A 13535-nucleotide genomic window follows, 5' to 3' on the forward strand; every position below is an offset into this window, starting at 1 on the left:
ACACACACACACACACACAGAGTTGTTCTTATTAATCTCTTGGGAACAATTCTTTCTAGGCAGTTCAAACTGGCCTTTAGGTCTTGATGTAGTCCAGGCTGGCCTTGCACTTGGGAGCCTCCTGCTTGTGCCTCTCACATTCTGGGATTAAGGGAATGCAGTCTCCTATCTATCTATCTATCTATCTATCTATCTATCTATCTGTAGAAGGTCTTGGATTTAGTGATTAAGTGATTAAGCTTTGTCATGTTTTCCTTTATCATTTGTTTTTTTTTTTTTTTTATTCCTTGTCTGTATTTTCTCCTCTCTCTGTTTTCCTTTGACATTTTAATTAGCTTTCTTTATACAGTTAAGACCATAGTCACCCCGGAATTTATTTTGTGAGTAGCGTAAGCTGGGACCCGTTTTGCCTTTTCTGCAGTGTTCAGTTGCCCTGATGTCATCCTTAAATGGTCCCTGGCTGTACTCTTGCCATGGTCAAACTCTCCTGTGTGCCAGGCTCTGTTCTGGAGCTGCTTCTCTGGTTTGTTTGTTTGTTTCATATGTTGATATCTGGCTGGGACTAGATCAAACTCTCCCATTCTCATGGTAGGCAGCACTGCTGGGGTGAATTTCCTTGCCTCTCCTCCTTGTTCCTTTCCAAAACCATCTTGGCCATTCCGGTTCTTCCTTACTTCACGTACATCTTCAGCCGGCCTTGTCACTTTGCAGGAAAGATGCCAGTGTGCCTTTTGTTCAAATGGCAAGGTGCAGAATAAAATGGAGGGACACAGCCGACTCTGCCTCTGCAGGCTTCCCCCACTCCCTGCGCCCACCTTGCTTCTTCTCCTCCTTGCATTCCACGCTTTCTGCCACTGGTTACCTAGAAAAATCAACCACCCAGCCCTCCTCATCATTTAATGCCAAACAAAATGCTTCTTTCTGCCGGAAACCCTTGGTGACAGCCCCAGGCATGCTTCTCTCTGGCCTCCTCTAACTCTCTTGTGCCCATTTCTTGGATGCTCTGCATGGTGGCTAGTCTTTGAAACTTTACCCAGTGTGTGAGTAAAGTATTGGTGGGTGATTAGTGTGTAAGGATGGAGTCTGGGCAGCGGGAGCCACGGGGAGGTCTGGGGCTGGTTTGGGGTTCCATCAGGTCTGGCTTCACAGGAGGTTCTTGCTGCACAGGACACAGGCTCCCCTGAGCATGACTGCTCACTTCTGGTTCCTCTGTTCCCACTTTCTCCATCAGAGGGAGCTAGAGAGTGAGGACTCTCCCTCCTCAGTTGGAGACCCTTCACTTGTTCATCTCTAGGAACATGGAGGCATCTTCCCCCAAAGCCCAAGCCATTGGCTCAAATGGACAGCCTGAGTCCCACTCTTTCCTTGTCCGTTCCTGTCCAGCATTGGTGCCTGCTGGACCACAATGGCTCCTGCTGCTAGAGCCTCAGTTTCTCTTCTTTGCCTTACAGTCCCAGCAAGTTGTTCCCATGAACCTTTCCTTCCTCTTATCACTCTCCACTAGGGGGTGTGTTTCTTACCTACAAGGAGTCAGGCAAAGGCAAAATCGTTGTGAGAACTGGGCTGGGGGATGAGCCCCGACTGTGGCTGTGGAGTCAGAACCTAGCCTAGGGGAGGCGTGCACCTCCCAGCGCTCGGGCCTCATTCCATCAGCACCCCAGACTATGCTCTGGCCAGGCCATTCTCTCCAAGGCCAATTTCTCATGGAACAGAGAGGGCTGTGAGGGATATTGTTGGCGTGAAATGCAAATTTCTGGTGCCGGATGGATAAAACAGGATGCACAGGCAAAGATGAGACAGAATTTATTCTCATCACAGGTAACCTCCAGACTCAGGATGGGAGCCACAGAGAGCCCCCAGAACCCCCCAGGGGGACCCACCCCAGGGGCCTTGCCTGAGGATCCTAAGCCCAGACACTGGGTGAGTGGGGTGGGGTGGAAGACGGGGTGTCCTCACCCCTTGTGTCCTGACCACGTTTCCCACTTCCATAGGAAGGAAGGGCAGCTCGGCTACATAGTACTATAATATATAGAAGCGCAGGAGCTGGCCGCGGCACCTGGGTGGGGCTGAGGCCCCCGAATTATTGCAGAAGGAAGAGGGCTCAGTGCTGGTGTCTCGCGGGGTGCTGTGCTGGCTATGGGCAGGGCTGGGCAGGGGAGGGGGCCGCCCTTTCCTCTGGGCTGGGGTTCCTTGGGCCCCGCCTTCCCCAGGATGGGGCGTTCTCACCCGGGGTGCTTTGTATGTGCTTTAAAGACCATTTTTGCATTGTCAGGAGTGAGGAAAAAAAAATATTCTGACATGGTAGAAAAAAAGATATTTACATACCCTGGTGGGCCGTAACGGGGGTGGGGTGTCAGCCTGTGGGTGATGAGCTTCCCAGGCCCCTCCCATCCTCGCTGTCTGGGGGTGGGGGGAAGGGAGTGTGAGAAGAACAGACCACGGCTGGAAGGAAGAGGGCCCCAACTCTGAAATTTGGTTGTCATGTGACCTCAGACAAGGCATCCCCTTCTCTGGGCATCCCCACCTGGTATAGGAAGGGGGTTTGGGGCTTAGAGTCTGCCCCATGCTCCTGTTCCCAGCATGGGCAGGGGTGGCAGGGATGGGCAGTGAGAAGTTGGAAAGAGGCATCACAGCCAATGAGAGTGGATGGCCAGGCAGCCAAGCCGCCCCGAGGGCATCCCATACTCTGCTGTGACCCCCCATGGAAGGTGGCCAGAGGGACTGGCCAGGAACCCTGTTTTCCTGTTGAGCAGCAGGGGGAGCCAGGCAGAGGCTGCAGGTGGTCCCCCAAGTAGGAAGGAGGCCTGGTCCTGAGATATAGCCGTGGTGATAGCCGTGGTGGGCTCACCCAGGCTCGACGGTGGGCCTGGTGCTGGTGTGATTCGGAAGCAGCCGGGGCTCCAGTCTCTGAGCACTGGAGGGCAGTAGTTGTGAGCCTCTGTCTGATCCTCACAGGTACTGGGGACGGGGCAGCGTCAGCTCGGATTCCCTGCTCACACTCTGTCACGCCTCCTCATTCATGACGTCTTATCTGCGGTCACACACGTGTGGTTCCTGCCCCGGTAGATAAGCACACGCGTGGTAACCTGCACACATCCGTGCTGGGGCCTGACAGGGAGCAGAGACACCATCTCATACTGTTTCCACCAGCTGCCAGGACACCCTTACCATCACCTACATGCATGCATGCACACACAGCGAGGTGAACGATGCCACTCTTGGCTTGTGTCTGATGCTGGAGGGCCCAGGCTCTGGAAGCCACAAGGTCCCAGAGGTCATGTGACCTCTCCACCTTGAGCACCAAGGACCTTTCCCAGGTAACTCGTCCCTGTAACTTGAGGTCCTGTGGCAGATCCCTGGAGCTGCCCTGATTGCCAGGGAGCCCCTGCGGAGCCCCTGACAGCTGGTCCGACCAGGGCCAAGGGACCATGAGTTAGAGGTGGCGGCGCGGCCCCTGAGTGCTGCTCAGCTGGGCCCTCATGGTCTGGATGCTTCCAAGGATCTTCTTCTGGTGGCCCATGAGGGTGATGCCGAGGGCGCGCACATCCCTGTGGAGGAAGCGAGGGAGGTCCGCCAGTTCGGCCCGAGGAGTCCGGGAGCTGAGCACACTGCTCTCCCCTGCCCCGCACCCTTTTACCCGCCCTGCCACTCACTGGGCGTTCATGCGGAGCACCATGCCAAGGGAGGAGTAACCACCGGCTGCAAAGTGGTCTCGGTACCGGCCCATTCGAATGGAGTCCAGCCAATCCCCTACCGTGAGGTCCCCGCTGCCACTACCGCCCCCTCGGAGGTCAAAGCAGCTCCTGGCAAAGGCAGGGGGTGGGCACCTGGGAGCAGAGAGTTCCGTGAGTAGCCTGCCAGGGTTCTGGTCACCAGCCCTACGTGAGGTAGAGGACCCGCAAAGCCAGACGCTGGGGAGGGGGCAGTGGGGCTGGTGCAGGGCTCAAGTTACCTGCTCACTGTGGCTGTGGCCCTGAGGCTCTCGGGGCTGTGGATCAGGGCATCCAGAACGCTCACGACATGAGAGAAGCGAGGCCGCTGGGCACGGTCCTTGTGCCAGCAGTCCAGCATGAGTTGGTGTAGGGCACGCGGGCAGCCCATGGGCGCCGGAAGCCTGTAACCCTCCTCCACTGAGCTGATGACCTGGTGGGACACAGCGCTGGGCTCAGGCTGGGCTCCCTGGTGAGGACCCACATCTGTATCCCAGCCCTGGGCCCCAGACTCACGTCCTGGTTGGTCATGTTCCAGTAGGGCCGTTCACCATAGGCCAGCACCTCCCACATGACCACGCCAAAGCTCCACACGTCGCTGGCTGAGGAGAAAGTGCGGAAGGCAATGGCCTCGGGCGCGGTCCATCGAATAGGGATCTTCCCTCCCTGGGATGGATACGAAAATGTTGAGGGGCTGGCTGCGCTTGTCCCAAGGCAGAGTCCTGCTTCCCATCCCACCACCCAAGGACCTGTGTTCCAGGGGAACCCACCTCCATGAGCCACTACAAGAATAAGCAAGACAAGCGTGAAGAACCCTGAGAGCACGCGGTTGTGTTCGGTGGAAAACCTTAAAACATGGCTGACTGCCCAATAAGCTTTAGAAGTAATTGCCTATACCCCCTGCCCACGAGAGGGGGTTGGCAACGCACCGCGGTGGTGTAGGCGGCTTCGGGGTCGTCCTCCAGAGCCCTTGAGAGCCCAAAGTCTGACACCTTGCACACCAGACGGCCGTCTACCAGGACATTGCGGGCGGCCAGGTCTCGGTGGATGTAGCCCAGGTCTGAGAGGTAGCGCATGCCAGCGCCCACCCCTCTGAGCATGCCCACCAGCTGGACAATGGTGAACTGCCCGTCATGGGTCTGCAAGGGGACACGGAGTGGGGTGAGCTTTTGAGACGGTGCCTGGCCCAGGGCCGGGAAACCTCCCCTGTGCCCTAGAGACCAGATGCGACTCTGCAGTGGGCAGAGTGAAGCGTCTGACTGCTTAGGTTCCTGGAAGCATCTTCCCTGGGGAAATGGACACCCAGAAATGTTAAGTTCCAGGTCTGCCAGTTCCCAGTGAATACCCAGAAGTGGGAGCTGGAAATATAGCCCCCTCCTCCCAGCTGGTGGTGCAGGTGGCACGGGTGGGGTGGAGCAGTAGGGGCCCTTACAACAGTGGGACCTTTGTGGTAGGGGCCATCTAGCCTTAAGAGTCCCCTCCTACCAGCCCCTTCCCCATGTACATGAGAAGCAAGCTTGAGTGGGATGAGGGATCTGCTTATGAACTCTCAGCAGACAGGCTGAACCTTCATGTGTGAACAGCAAGCGAACATACCCCACCCGTGTGGGCGGTAATGATGGACATGCGCCCCTCCCCTAACGGGAACAGACATACCCTGAGGAAGGCATCCAGAGAGCCATTTTCCATGTACTCGGTCACAATCATTGCCAGGCGGCCTGAACGGGGAAGGGGAGGTGCAGGTCTGGTGTGTGGGTGGCCAGGGCTGCTGATCAGGGGACCCTAAGAACATTTGCCCACCCGAGGGTCAGGTCAGGTTTTAGGGTCCCACTGGGGTCCTGGGCTCTGGGAGCTCTAGGGTCACCTAGGGATGGGAGACATAGTGACAGGGTCAGGATGGCCCCGGGGATAAGCCTGATCCCTGTCTGGACAGGAGTGTCCCATAAGGGAAGCTACCCTCGTCTGGCGCTTACCTCGGGTGACAACCCCCTCAAGGCGGATGATGTTAGGGTGATCAAATTGACCCATGATGGCCGCCTCGCTCAGGAAGTCCTGTCGCTGTCTCTCCGTGTAGCCAGCTTTGAGGGCCTTGATGGCCACAGGCAGGTCTCGCTGGCCTGGCATCTGCAGGCGCCCATAGCACACTTCTCCCGACTCCCCTGTGGGGCCCAGAAGGAACAAGCATCAGTGGGACCCATCTCCCACGAGGGCCCACTCTCTCCAAGCCTCCAGCGCCAGGGGCACCAGGACCCCCACTCCATCTCCTTCTGGCCAGGGTCCCCCACCCAGGCCACCCTCTCCTTCCCAGCCTCTGGGGCTCACCAGAGCCTATGATCTTCTCGATGTGGATCCTGGAGGCCTCTATCTCTCGGGTGAAGCTGCGGCCTGCCCGACCTGGCTCCTCGTAGGTGTGGGGCTCAGCAGAGAACTGGGTTTCTGGGAACTTCCCCGGCGGGTGATTCAAGGGCAAGAAGACAGGTGGGGGTGCTGAGGAGTCAAGGAGAAGGGCTCTCAATGAGGAAAGGAGGAAGTTTCCTCTCCCTAAGTTTTCTAGGGGGCTTGGGTATCTCTGGGAATCCCCAGATATGGCGCTAAACGGCAGGGACCCCACAGTGAAGCCTATGGCGTGGCTCTGTCTCCGGGTCCCTGGTTAATTCTGACATGTACGTTGTTCTCCGTCACCCCCTCCCCCACCAGAGTCTCTGGGACCTTAAAAATTGCTCTTAGGGTGCTAAAGAAAAAGAGTTCACAGGTGGCAGCTTTGCCTTGGCTTCAATTCCAAGGCTGTGTTGAGCCTCGTGGGAAGGAGCGTTCTGACCGACGTTAATGGGTACGGTGATGGGACATGGGAGGTCTCCCCATGTCTCCCCTGCTTCCCGGAGTCTCGACAGGATCCTGGGAAGCTCTCTGTAGCAGGGCTATCATCCAAGACAGCACGAACCCCCACCAGGGAAATCACGCAGGTGCAAGAAGACATAGCTGTGACTTTCCCTGCCTTTGGCATCCTCCAGGGGGCTGTCGGCCGGCAAGGGGGGTCTCTAACAGCTAGCCTCAGCCTCTAGGCCCCACATTGGACCCGCCAGCCCTGCCGGGCCCTGCCGAGCCAGGCTGCCCACTCACCCTGCCCGTTCTGATAATGCATCTTCTCCTCATCTGAGTCCTGGAAGGCCTTGCTGTAGCCGCAGTGCCTGTATGGGGTGGAGGGTGAGGCAGTCACCGCCCTGCTGGGGCCGGGCCGGCCCAGACCCAGTCAGAAAGTGAATCTGAGTCCCCCTCTCCCAACAGGCTGGCTCTTGTCCCTCATTAAGTCTGCAGGGGAGGGTCCTTGTTTTTAGACTCAGAGCTCGGCCCATGGTGCCAGCCCCAACAGCCCCAAAACAGTTATAGTCTATTAATGCTGAGTGGGGCCAGCTTGTGGCTAAGGTGCCGCTGGGCGCGGCTGAGTAGTGGCTGGGCGTGGTTTGTGCGGCTGGGTAGAAGCTGGGGTAGGGCAGAGGAGCACCTACCTCTTTTTGCAGATGAGAAGCAGGAGGAGCACCACCAGGCCAGTGATGAGTGTCAGGCAGATCCAGACGATGGTCCGAGTGTCGTAGCGGGGCCCTGTAGGAAGGCCTGGCCCTTTGCAGCCACCAGCCAGCTCTGTTCCCACCCCACCCTACCCTGGGCTTGGAGTCGCTGCAGCCAGGCTGCCCGGCCGGCCGGCTTCCCGCTGCGGAAGCGGCTGGTTTTGAGGACCGGTGCAAGCTGCGTGCTGGCGACAGTCACTTGCCCCTTTGACCCAAACAAAGAAGAGCTGAAAACCACCCGTGCTACTTGTCAATCTCGAAGCACTGCGAGTGTGTTGAGGGCTAGCCTCAGGGGACCCTCTTCTCGGCCCTGAAAGGTAGGTCCTGGCACTACTGCAGCCTACCAGAGGCTCTGAGAACTCTTCACTGGAGGCCGCATGATAAATGGAATGGAAAGAACAGGATTGCTCCCCTCGGTCTCACGGTGACCTATAAATACTTAGGACATACCGGTGGCAAGGGAGTAGACACAGGTGGACACTTACTCTGTCCAGCAGTGTGGTAGGCTGGCTGGCTGGCTGGAGCCAGGGGTAGGCAAATAGAGAAGCCTCTAAGCTGGTGTCTCCCAACCTGGGGTTTGAGCAAACCTTTAACTGCTGGGTCCCTTCTGAGAGTTTCTGATTTAGGGCATTGGCCTGGTGACTAGAATTTCCAAAAAGACCCCTAGTGGTGTGGATGCTGTGGGTCCCAGAGACTGTGGAGAGTGTGAGCTTCAGAGAGATATCCCTGGGACACCCGTAAGGTCAGCTGGAAGAGGCCTCTCTCTGGTTCAGGAGAGGCCTGCAAGTGACAGGATTGCCTGCTGTAGTCCCTCTGGGAGGGGAACTAAGAGCAGAGTCCTGTGGGCCCAGCCCGTATAGCCACAGGCTTTTCTCTGCTCACCCTCCTCCTGGCCTCAGCACTGGGGCTCCCCCAGCCCTCCTCCTCCTTGTACTCACGGGGTTTCCCGGTCTCCACCTCCATGGCCTGGCTGAAGCGGCCACAGCCTGCTGAGGTGCGGGCGCGGACCTGGAACACGTAGCGAGTGCCTGGTTTGAGGCCTGACACGGTGGCGCGGGTGGTGACGGCCTTGAGGGTAGAGTAGCTTTGCATCTCCTTATCCTGCCCGAAGAAGGCAAGGCCAGTGAGGCCATGAGGGCCCTGAGGCCCTCCTCACTGCCCGAGGCCACCCGTCGGCTCCCCACCCACCCACCTTTGGGAACCTTCGCAAACCTTCTCGTAGTACTTGATCTCGTACTCCAGTATGATGCCGTTGGGCTGCTCTGGCTCCTGCCACAGCAGTGACACGCTGGTCTGCCCAGCCCGCTCCTGCCGGATCACCACCACCTGGGATGGGGCTGGGGCGGCAGCTACCCATCAGGCCTGGCATGGGCCTTGCCCAGGCCCCTGTCCCATCTTTCCCAGGCCCCTCTGGGACTCCAGGCTCGGCTTGGTGACCCTCTTGCTTCTACAGCAAAACAATCAGCAGCCCCATGCCCTGAATTGACACCGGCTGCCTTCTGGATCACTCCTCGGGGCAGCTGTGTCCAGGTCCTGGTTGTCCCCCAGGACTGCCACCCTGAGCATAGGTCTGGGTATAGCAGGGGCTCAGGTATGCCTGAGGAAGGATTCTGGGCTTAAGTCCTAACTGGGGCAGCTGTGGACAGTGAGGGGTAGGAGCTGAGCAGGCTTTGTGTGTTCAGGGGTTCTTTGGTCATAGAAGATGCCCTGCCCCTACCCCTGCCTTCATCTGTAGGTGCTCTGTGCTCTCCTGAGTCTGCTCAAAGGACACATATAGCCATATCCAAGGCCAAACTACAAAAGCGGGACATGATGGCTCCCACCTGTAACCCCAACACTCAGGGTGGAGGCAAGAGAACCAGCGTGAAGTCAAGGCCATCCTGGACTGCAGAGTGGACCCTGACTGGCCAGTTCTTCCTATGTCTAGGTGTCCTGTTGCTCTGGCAAGCCTGGGCCCTCTTTGAAGGTAGTAACTGCATACAGTTTGTGCCCAATAGACGCTGCTGCTGCTAGAGACTCTGAAAAGTCAGGAGGCCCATACAGGGATAGTTGGAAGGACCTGAAATGCAGGAGTCAGGTTTGGGAGCTCACAGCTCTGCGCTGGCTTTCTTTCTCACTAGCCAGGACCGGCCAAGTCACTTATGGCTGCCTGAGCCAACTGCTCTAAGGAGACCAGGGCTGGCAGGCAGATGATGGCCAGGGGCACAAGACAGGGAGAAGGGAGAGGTACCCAATGCGTGTAGCCATGGTGCCAAGGTGGGAAAAGGACCGGCAGGTGCAGTTGAGGTAGTTCTGTGAGGAGAGCCTTGTGGGAGAGGACTGTCCACAGGGACAGCGCATGAGACCCGGGGTGGGGGTGGGGGCTTCGAGTGGATAGTGATGTGTCTCTCTAAAGTGGGTGCTGTCCAGACACTGCTGGCTTCTCTGCTCTTCCCCCACCCTGGTCCAGACAGCCACAAGCCTTCACGCTCCTGCAGACAGGTGGCGGGGCAGGACTGTGAACTCACGCACAGGTCTGCTGCTTCTGAAACTGCTGGACAGGAGGGTGGGGAGATGGGGAGAAAGGGTGTGTGTCCTAGATAGATGCCACCGGACCATTGGAAGGATGGCTGCTGGACTCTCTACGTGGTGCCAGGTTTCTGAGCCATGCCTATGTATGCTAGGGAGGAGATGGCAGGGGAGAAGCCAGGGGTCCTAGGTGACTAGGGGGCTCCAGGGTGACTAGTCATAGAAAGCTGCTCCTGGCTGCTCTTAGGAGCAAGCTGCCCATCGACAGGCAGGACTCTCCCCATGAGTTTGGAAAGAAAGAACCACCAGGGTCTGAACTCAGTTCAAATGCCCAGAAATATGTGAATGGACATAGTCCCAATATGGCCATACCACATGGCTCTGGAAATAGTCACTGAAATGATGACATTTAGGGTTAAGGGCATGGTAGGGTGTTTGCCTGGCATGTGTGAAGCAATGGGTTCGATACTCAACCCTGCACAAACTTGGGATGACGGTACACCTCTGTCATCCCAGCCCTTGGGAGGCTAAGGCAGAAGGCTTGCTGTGGGTTCAAGGCTTGGGCTAGAGTGAGGCTTTCCTGGCAGCTGCTGGACTGAGAGCATTCCCTTCTCTCTAAGACTTCCCAGTATGGAAGGCAGGTGCTGCAGCTTCCATTACACGAGAGAAAAAGCAGAGATATAGGCAGGGAAAGTGCTAGACTCCAGGCTTATGACCCGCAAGTGAAGGCTGCTTCTGTGCTTTCTGGGGTACTGCCACTCACAGGGTGAGTTCTGCTTTCCTACAGTCAAAGAGGTCCCCTGCTCAGGTCCTGGTGGAAAGGAAGAGCCGAGAGAAACAATGGTTCGGGGGTGGGGAAATGGGGCTCCTCCTCGTACCTGCCTGGTTCGTGGTGATGTTGACCACAGCAGCACTACGGGGCTCGGGGCTCAGGTTGGACACACCGTTGACGGCCTCAATCCAGAAGGAGTAGTTCGTGTGGGCCAGCAGGTTGGCCACCAGCAAGCTGGCCTGTGCCAGGCTCGTCTGCTGAGGGACAAAGCGGGTTCCACTCCCACAAGCCTCACAGTGGCTCAGGGCCCAGGGGCAGCGGCGGCATACTGCGTTGTAGGTGATGTCACTACGGCCGCCTGGGTCCAGGGGAGGGGCCCACTCCAGGGTCACGGATGTTCCATTCACGCTGGAGATCAGGTTCACTGGTGCTGAGGGTGGCCCTGAGGGCAGAGAGTAACAAGTTGGGGTGGAGTTGGCCTGGGATCCCCACTGTATCTGGGGCCTCTTAACTAGGAAGTCACATCTATTCGATCCTCTGGAAGATGCCAGGGCGAAGGCTGTCTGGGCGTCTGAGATACCAGCCTGAGTTTCCATATCATAGGGCACAGTGTGTGTTCCGATAGCTGGAGGGCGCTGCAGAGTTTTGGGGTGCCCACAACACATATGCTATGTGTAAACTGCTCAATCATGTCTGCCAGCCCCCACCCTTCCATTCTTGTGCTAATGAAAAATGCCATTGGGCACTCTGTGGCGCAGAAAGCCTGCCATGGAGCCATCAGGCTATAGGGTACCACGTATCCCTGCTTCAGCCCGGGGATATAGGCGCAGGCTGGCCAGCACAGACTCTGTAGAGTGAAAGGCTGGTGGCCCCTTCACTTGGGCTGATCGTGGAACTGGGTAGAAGTTTCAGAGGGGTTGAGCAGTCAGTAGAGGACCTCAGGGCTCATAATTCCAGGCCAGGAATCTTGGCTTTGAGAGACAGGAAGTACATGTTCTCAGAACCGTTCTTGAAGGGTTCTCAAGGCTCTTGAAGTATGCAGAGTTTCCAAGCCAAAGGCATAAGACAGCAAGAGCCCTGACTTAACAGGCTTAGGCCAGCTGGCAGCTTTAGGCCCTGTTTCATGGGCTCGGACAGGGGAGAAGCTATAGCTTAGCCAGATGTAGGCACATGCCTGGGACCAGGAGCTGGGCTCGCCTCAGACGAGAAGGAATTCTTTCTGCCCTAGCAGGTCCCATATGAGGACAATGCTCAAGTCTGGGCAGGACCCACTAAGGAGAAATGACTGGCATGTATATGTAAGGCACCCAGGGGTGTGAGCATGTTCAAGGACTGGCCTGCCTGTGCAGGGACCCTGGGGCTGGGCGGAGATGAGAGGAACAGGAAAGGAAGGATCTAGGCAGCAGCTTCAAGGTAGAATCACTCAGGCTCCTCTGTATCAGGCAGTGAGAGCAGGGGTTGGCGAATGCTGAGCCCCAGGCCAATGGGGGTTAAGGGCCAAGGCCAAGCAAGAACAGCAGTGCCAAGAGTGTTCTGTATCCATCAGAGTCCCTTCGGGGACATGGAACATATTCACACAGAACCACACTCTCTCCAGGCAGGAGGCATGCCTGAAAGACTGAGGGGAGGAGGAAAGGAGCTTCCTGGGTGTCCCTGAAGAGAAGGCGGGGAAACACAAAACACCTAGCTCCTGAACCCCAGCATCCTACCAGGAGAGCTGTGAGGCAGTACTCACGGGTGCAGGCTGCTGATGGTGGGTCCAAGGCCGCGCGGTAGTAGCTGAGGTCACAACGGCAGGTCTGGGCCGCAGGAGTGGCAGAATGGCTGTGGGGTGGGCATCGGGCACACAGCTGGTCCCCGGGGGCGGACTTGTAGAAGCCCAGCTCACAGGCTGTAGAGGAGAAGACAGCTACAGGCAAGCTGGGTGCCCAGCAGAGAGCTCCAGGGTGGGGCTCCCTCTGAGTCTGTGTGTGCGTGTGCGAGAGAGAGAGAGAGAGAGAGAGAGAGAGAGAGAGAGTGTGTGTGTGTGTGTGTGTGTGTGTGTGATGGGTCCTGGAGGACCAGGGCATCCACTCTGTAACACAATGCTGTTATCCCCAACAACAATCGGGGGGGGACCGAGTGCAGAGAGGGCATCTGCCTTCCACAAGGTTGCATGGAGCTGAGCTAGGGCCTTGATATGAGTTCCCATCCCAACAGGGACACCCCAAAGCGACACAACTGAGTTCCTTAAATCACCCACCCTCCTCAGCCTCAGATTTCCAAAGGGGTCCAAGCAGCTGCAAATCAAAGGTCAGGTGCTTGTCACCACGACTGTGTGACTTGAGAGGAGGGAGAGGAGGAAGGTGGACAAGAAAGAAAAGATGTGCACATGGCCTGGTCTTAAGCCTGGACAAACAGGGATCCTCTCCTACTACAGCCAGCTCCCAGGCCCCACAACAGACCCCAAGGAATCAAAGTCTATGGCCGGGGCCTAATGCTTCATGCTTCACAAGTTCCCCAGTTCCCCGACCCTGAGACACCATCGCCTCTGCTGCTGGTGGCTGGTCTCCTCTTACTCCTTCTGAGCCTGTCACCTGATCTACCTCATCTGAGAGACAGTGGCAGCCTCAAACCAGACCTCCAGCCCCACCTGCCTTCTCGTAGTCAGTTGCTGGCTAGATCACTCAGGAGAAAGACCCAGGACCAGGCCCTTTTCAGACCCAGGGGGACCCAGCCATGAATTGAACTGCACAGCCCGCTTTCCAGGGTCCCCATGCTGGGGAAGGAGATGCAGGCAAATACGGCCAAGTCATACTCGGGAGAAAGAGAGAGTCACCGAGGACAGTTGCAGAAGCCCCCGACCCAAGGATGGGGTAAGAACAAATCAGACAGGCTCAGGGATCTCTGCCAGCCTGCCCACTCCTTGGAGTTCCAAATAAAAATGCTGCTGCACACACACACACACACACACACACACACACACACACACACACACAC

The 13535-nt window shown here is 57.3% G+C and overlaps 1 protein-coding gene across 1 annotated transcript in view; it reads right to left on the bottom strand.

The window, feature by feature from the left end:
- Positions 1 to 1794: 1794 nt before the first annotated feature.
- Epha8 (EPH receptor A8) overlaps positions 1795 to 13535 on the bottom strand; it is a 26978-nt gene continuing 15237 nt past the window's right edge. Inside the window, exons 4-17 of the mRNA XM_055611214.1 lie at positions 12292 to 12447; positions 10663 to 10998; positions 8489 to 8613; positions 8215 to 8377; positions 7217 to 7310; positions 6831 to 6898; positions 6033 to 6197; positions 5684 to 5869; positions 5367 to 5428; positions 4640 to 4849; positions 4227 to 4376; positions 3953 to 4143; positions 3654 to 3827; positions 1795 to 3548 (exon numbers count right to left, since the gene is read on the bottom strand). Of these exons, the coding sequence (XP_055467189.1) occupies positions 3434 to 3548; positions 3654 to 3827; positions 3953 to 4143; positions 4227 to 4376; positions 4640 to 4849; positions 5367 to 5428; positions 5684 to 5869; positions 6033 to 6197; positions 6831 to 6898; positions 7217 to 7310; positions 8215 to 8377; positions 8489 to 8613; positions 10663 to 10998; positions 12292 to 12447 (2195 nt within the window). The 3' untranslated portion in view covers positions 1795 to 3433. The remainder of the gene's footprint in view (positions 3549 to 3653; positions 3828 to 3952; positions 4144 to 4226; positions 4377 to 4639; positions 4850 to 5366; positions 5429 to 5683; positions 5870 to 6032; positions 6198 to 6830; positions 6899 to 7216; positions 7311 to 8214; positions 8378 to 8488; positions 8614 to 10662; positions 10999 to 12291; positions 12448 to 13535) is intronic.

The sequence above is a fragment of the Psammomys obesus genome, unplaced genomic scaffold (genome assembly GCF_907164565.1).
Source record: "Psammomys obesus unplaced genomic scaffold, mPsaObe1.curated_primary_1811, whole genome shotgun sequence".
Lineage (NCBI taxonomy): Eukaryota > Metazoa > Chordata > Mammalia > Rodentia > Muridae > Psammomys > Psammomys obesus.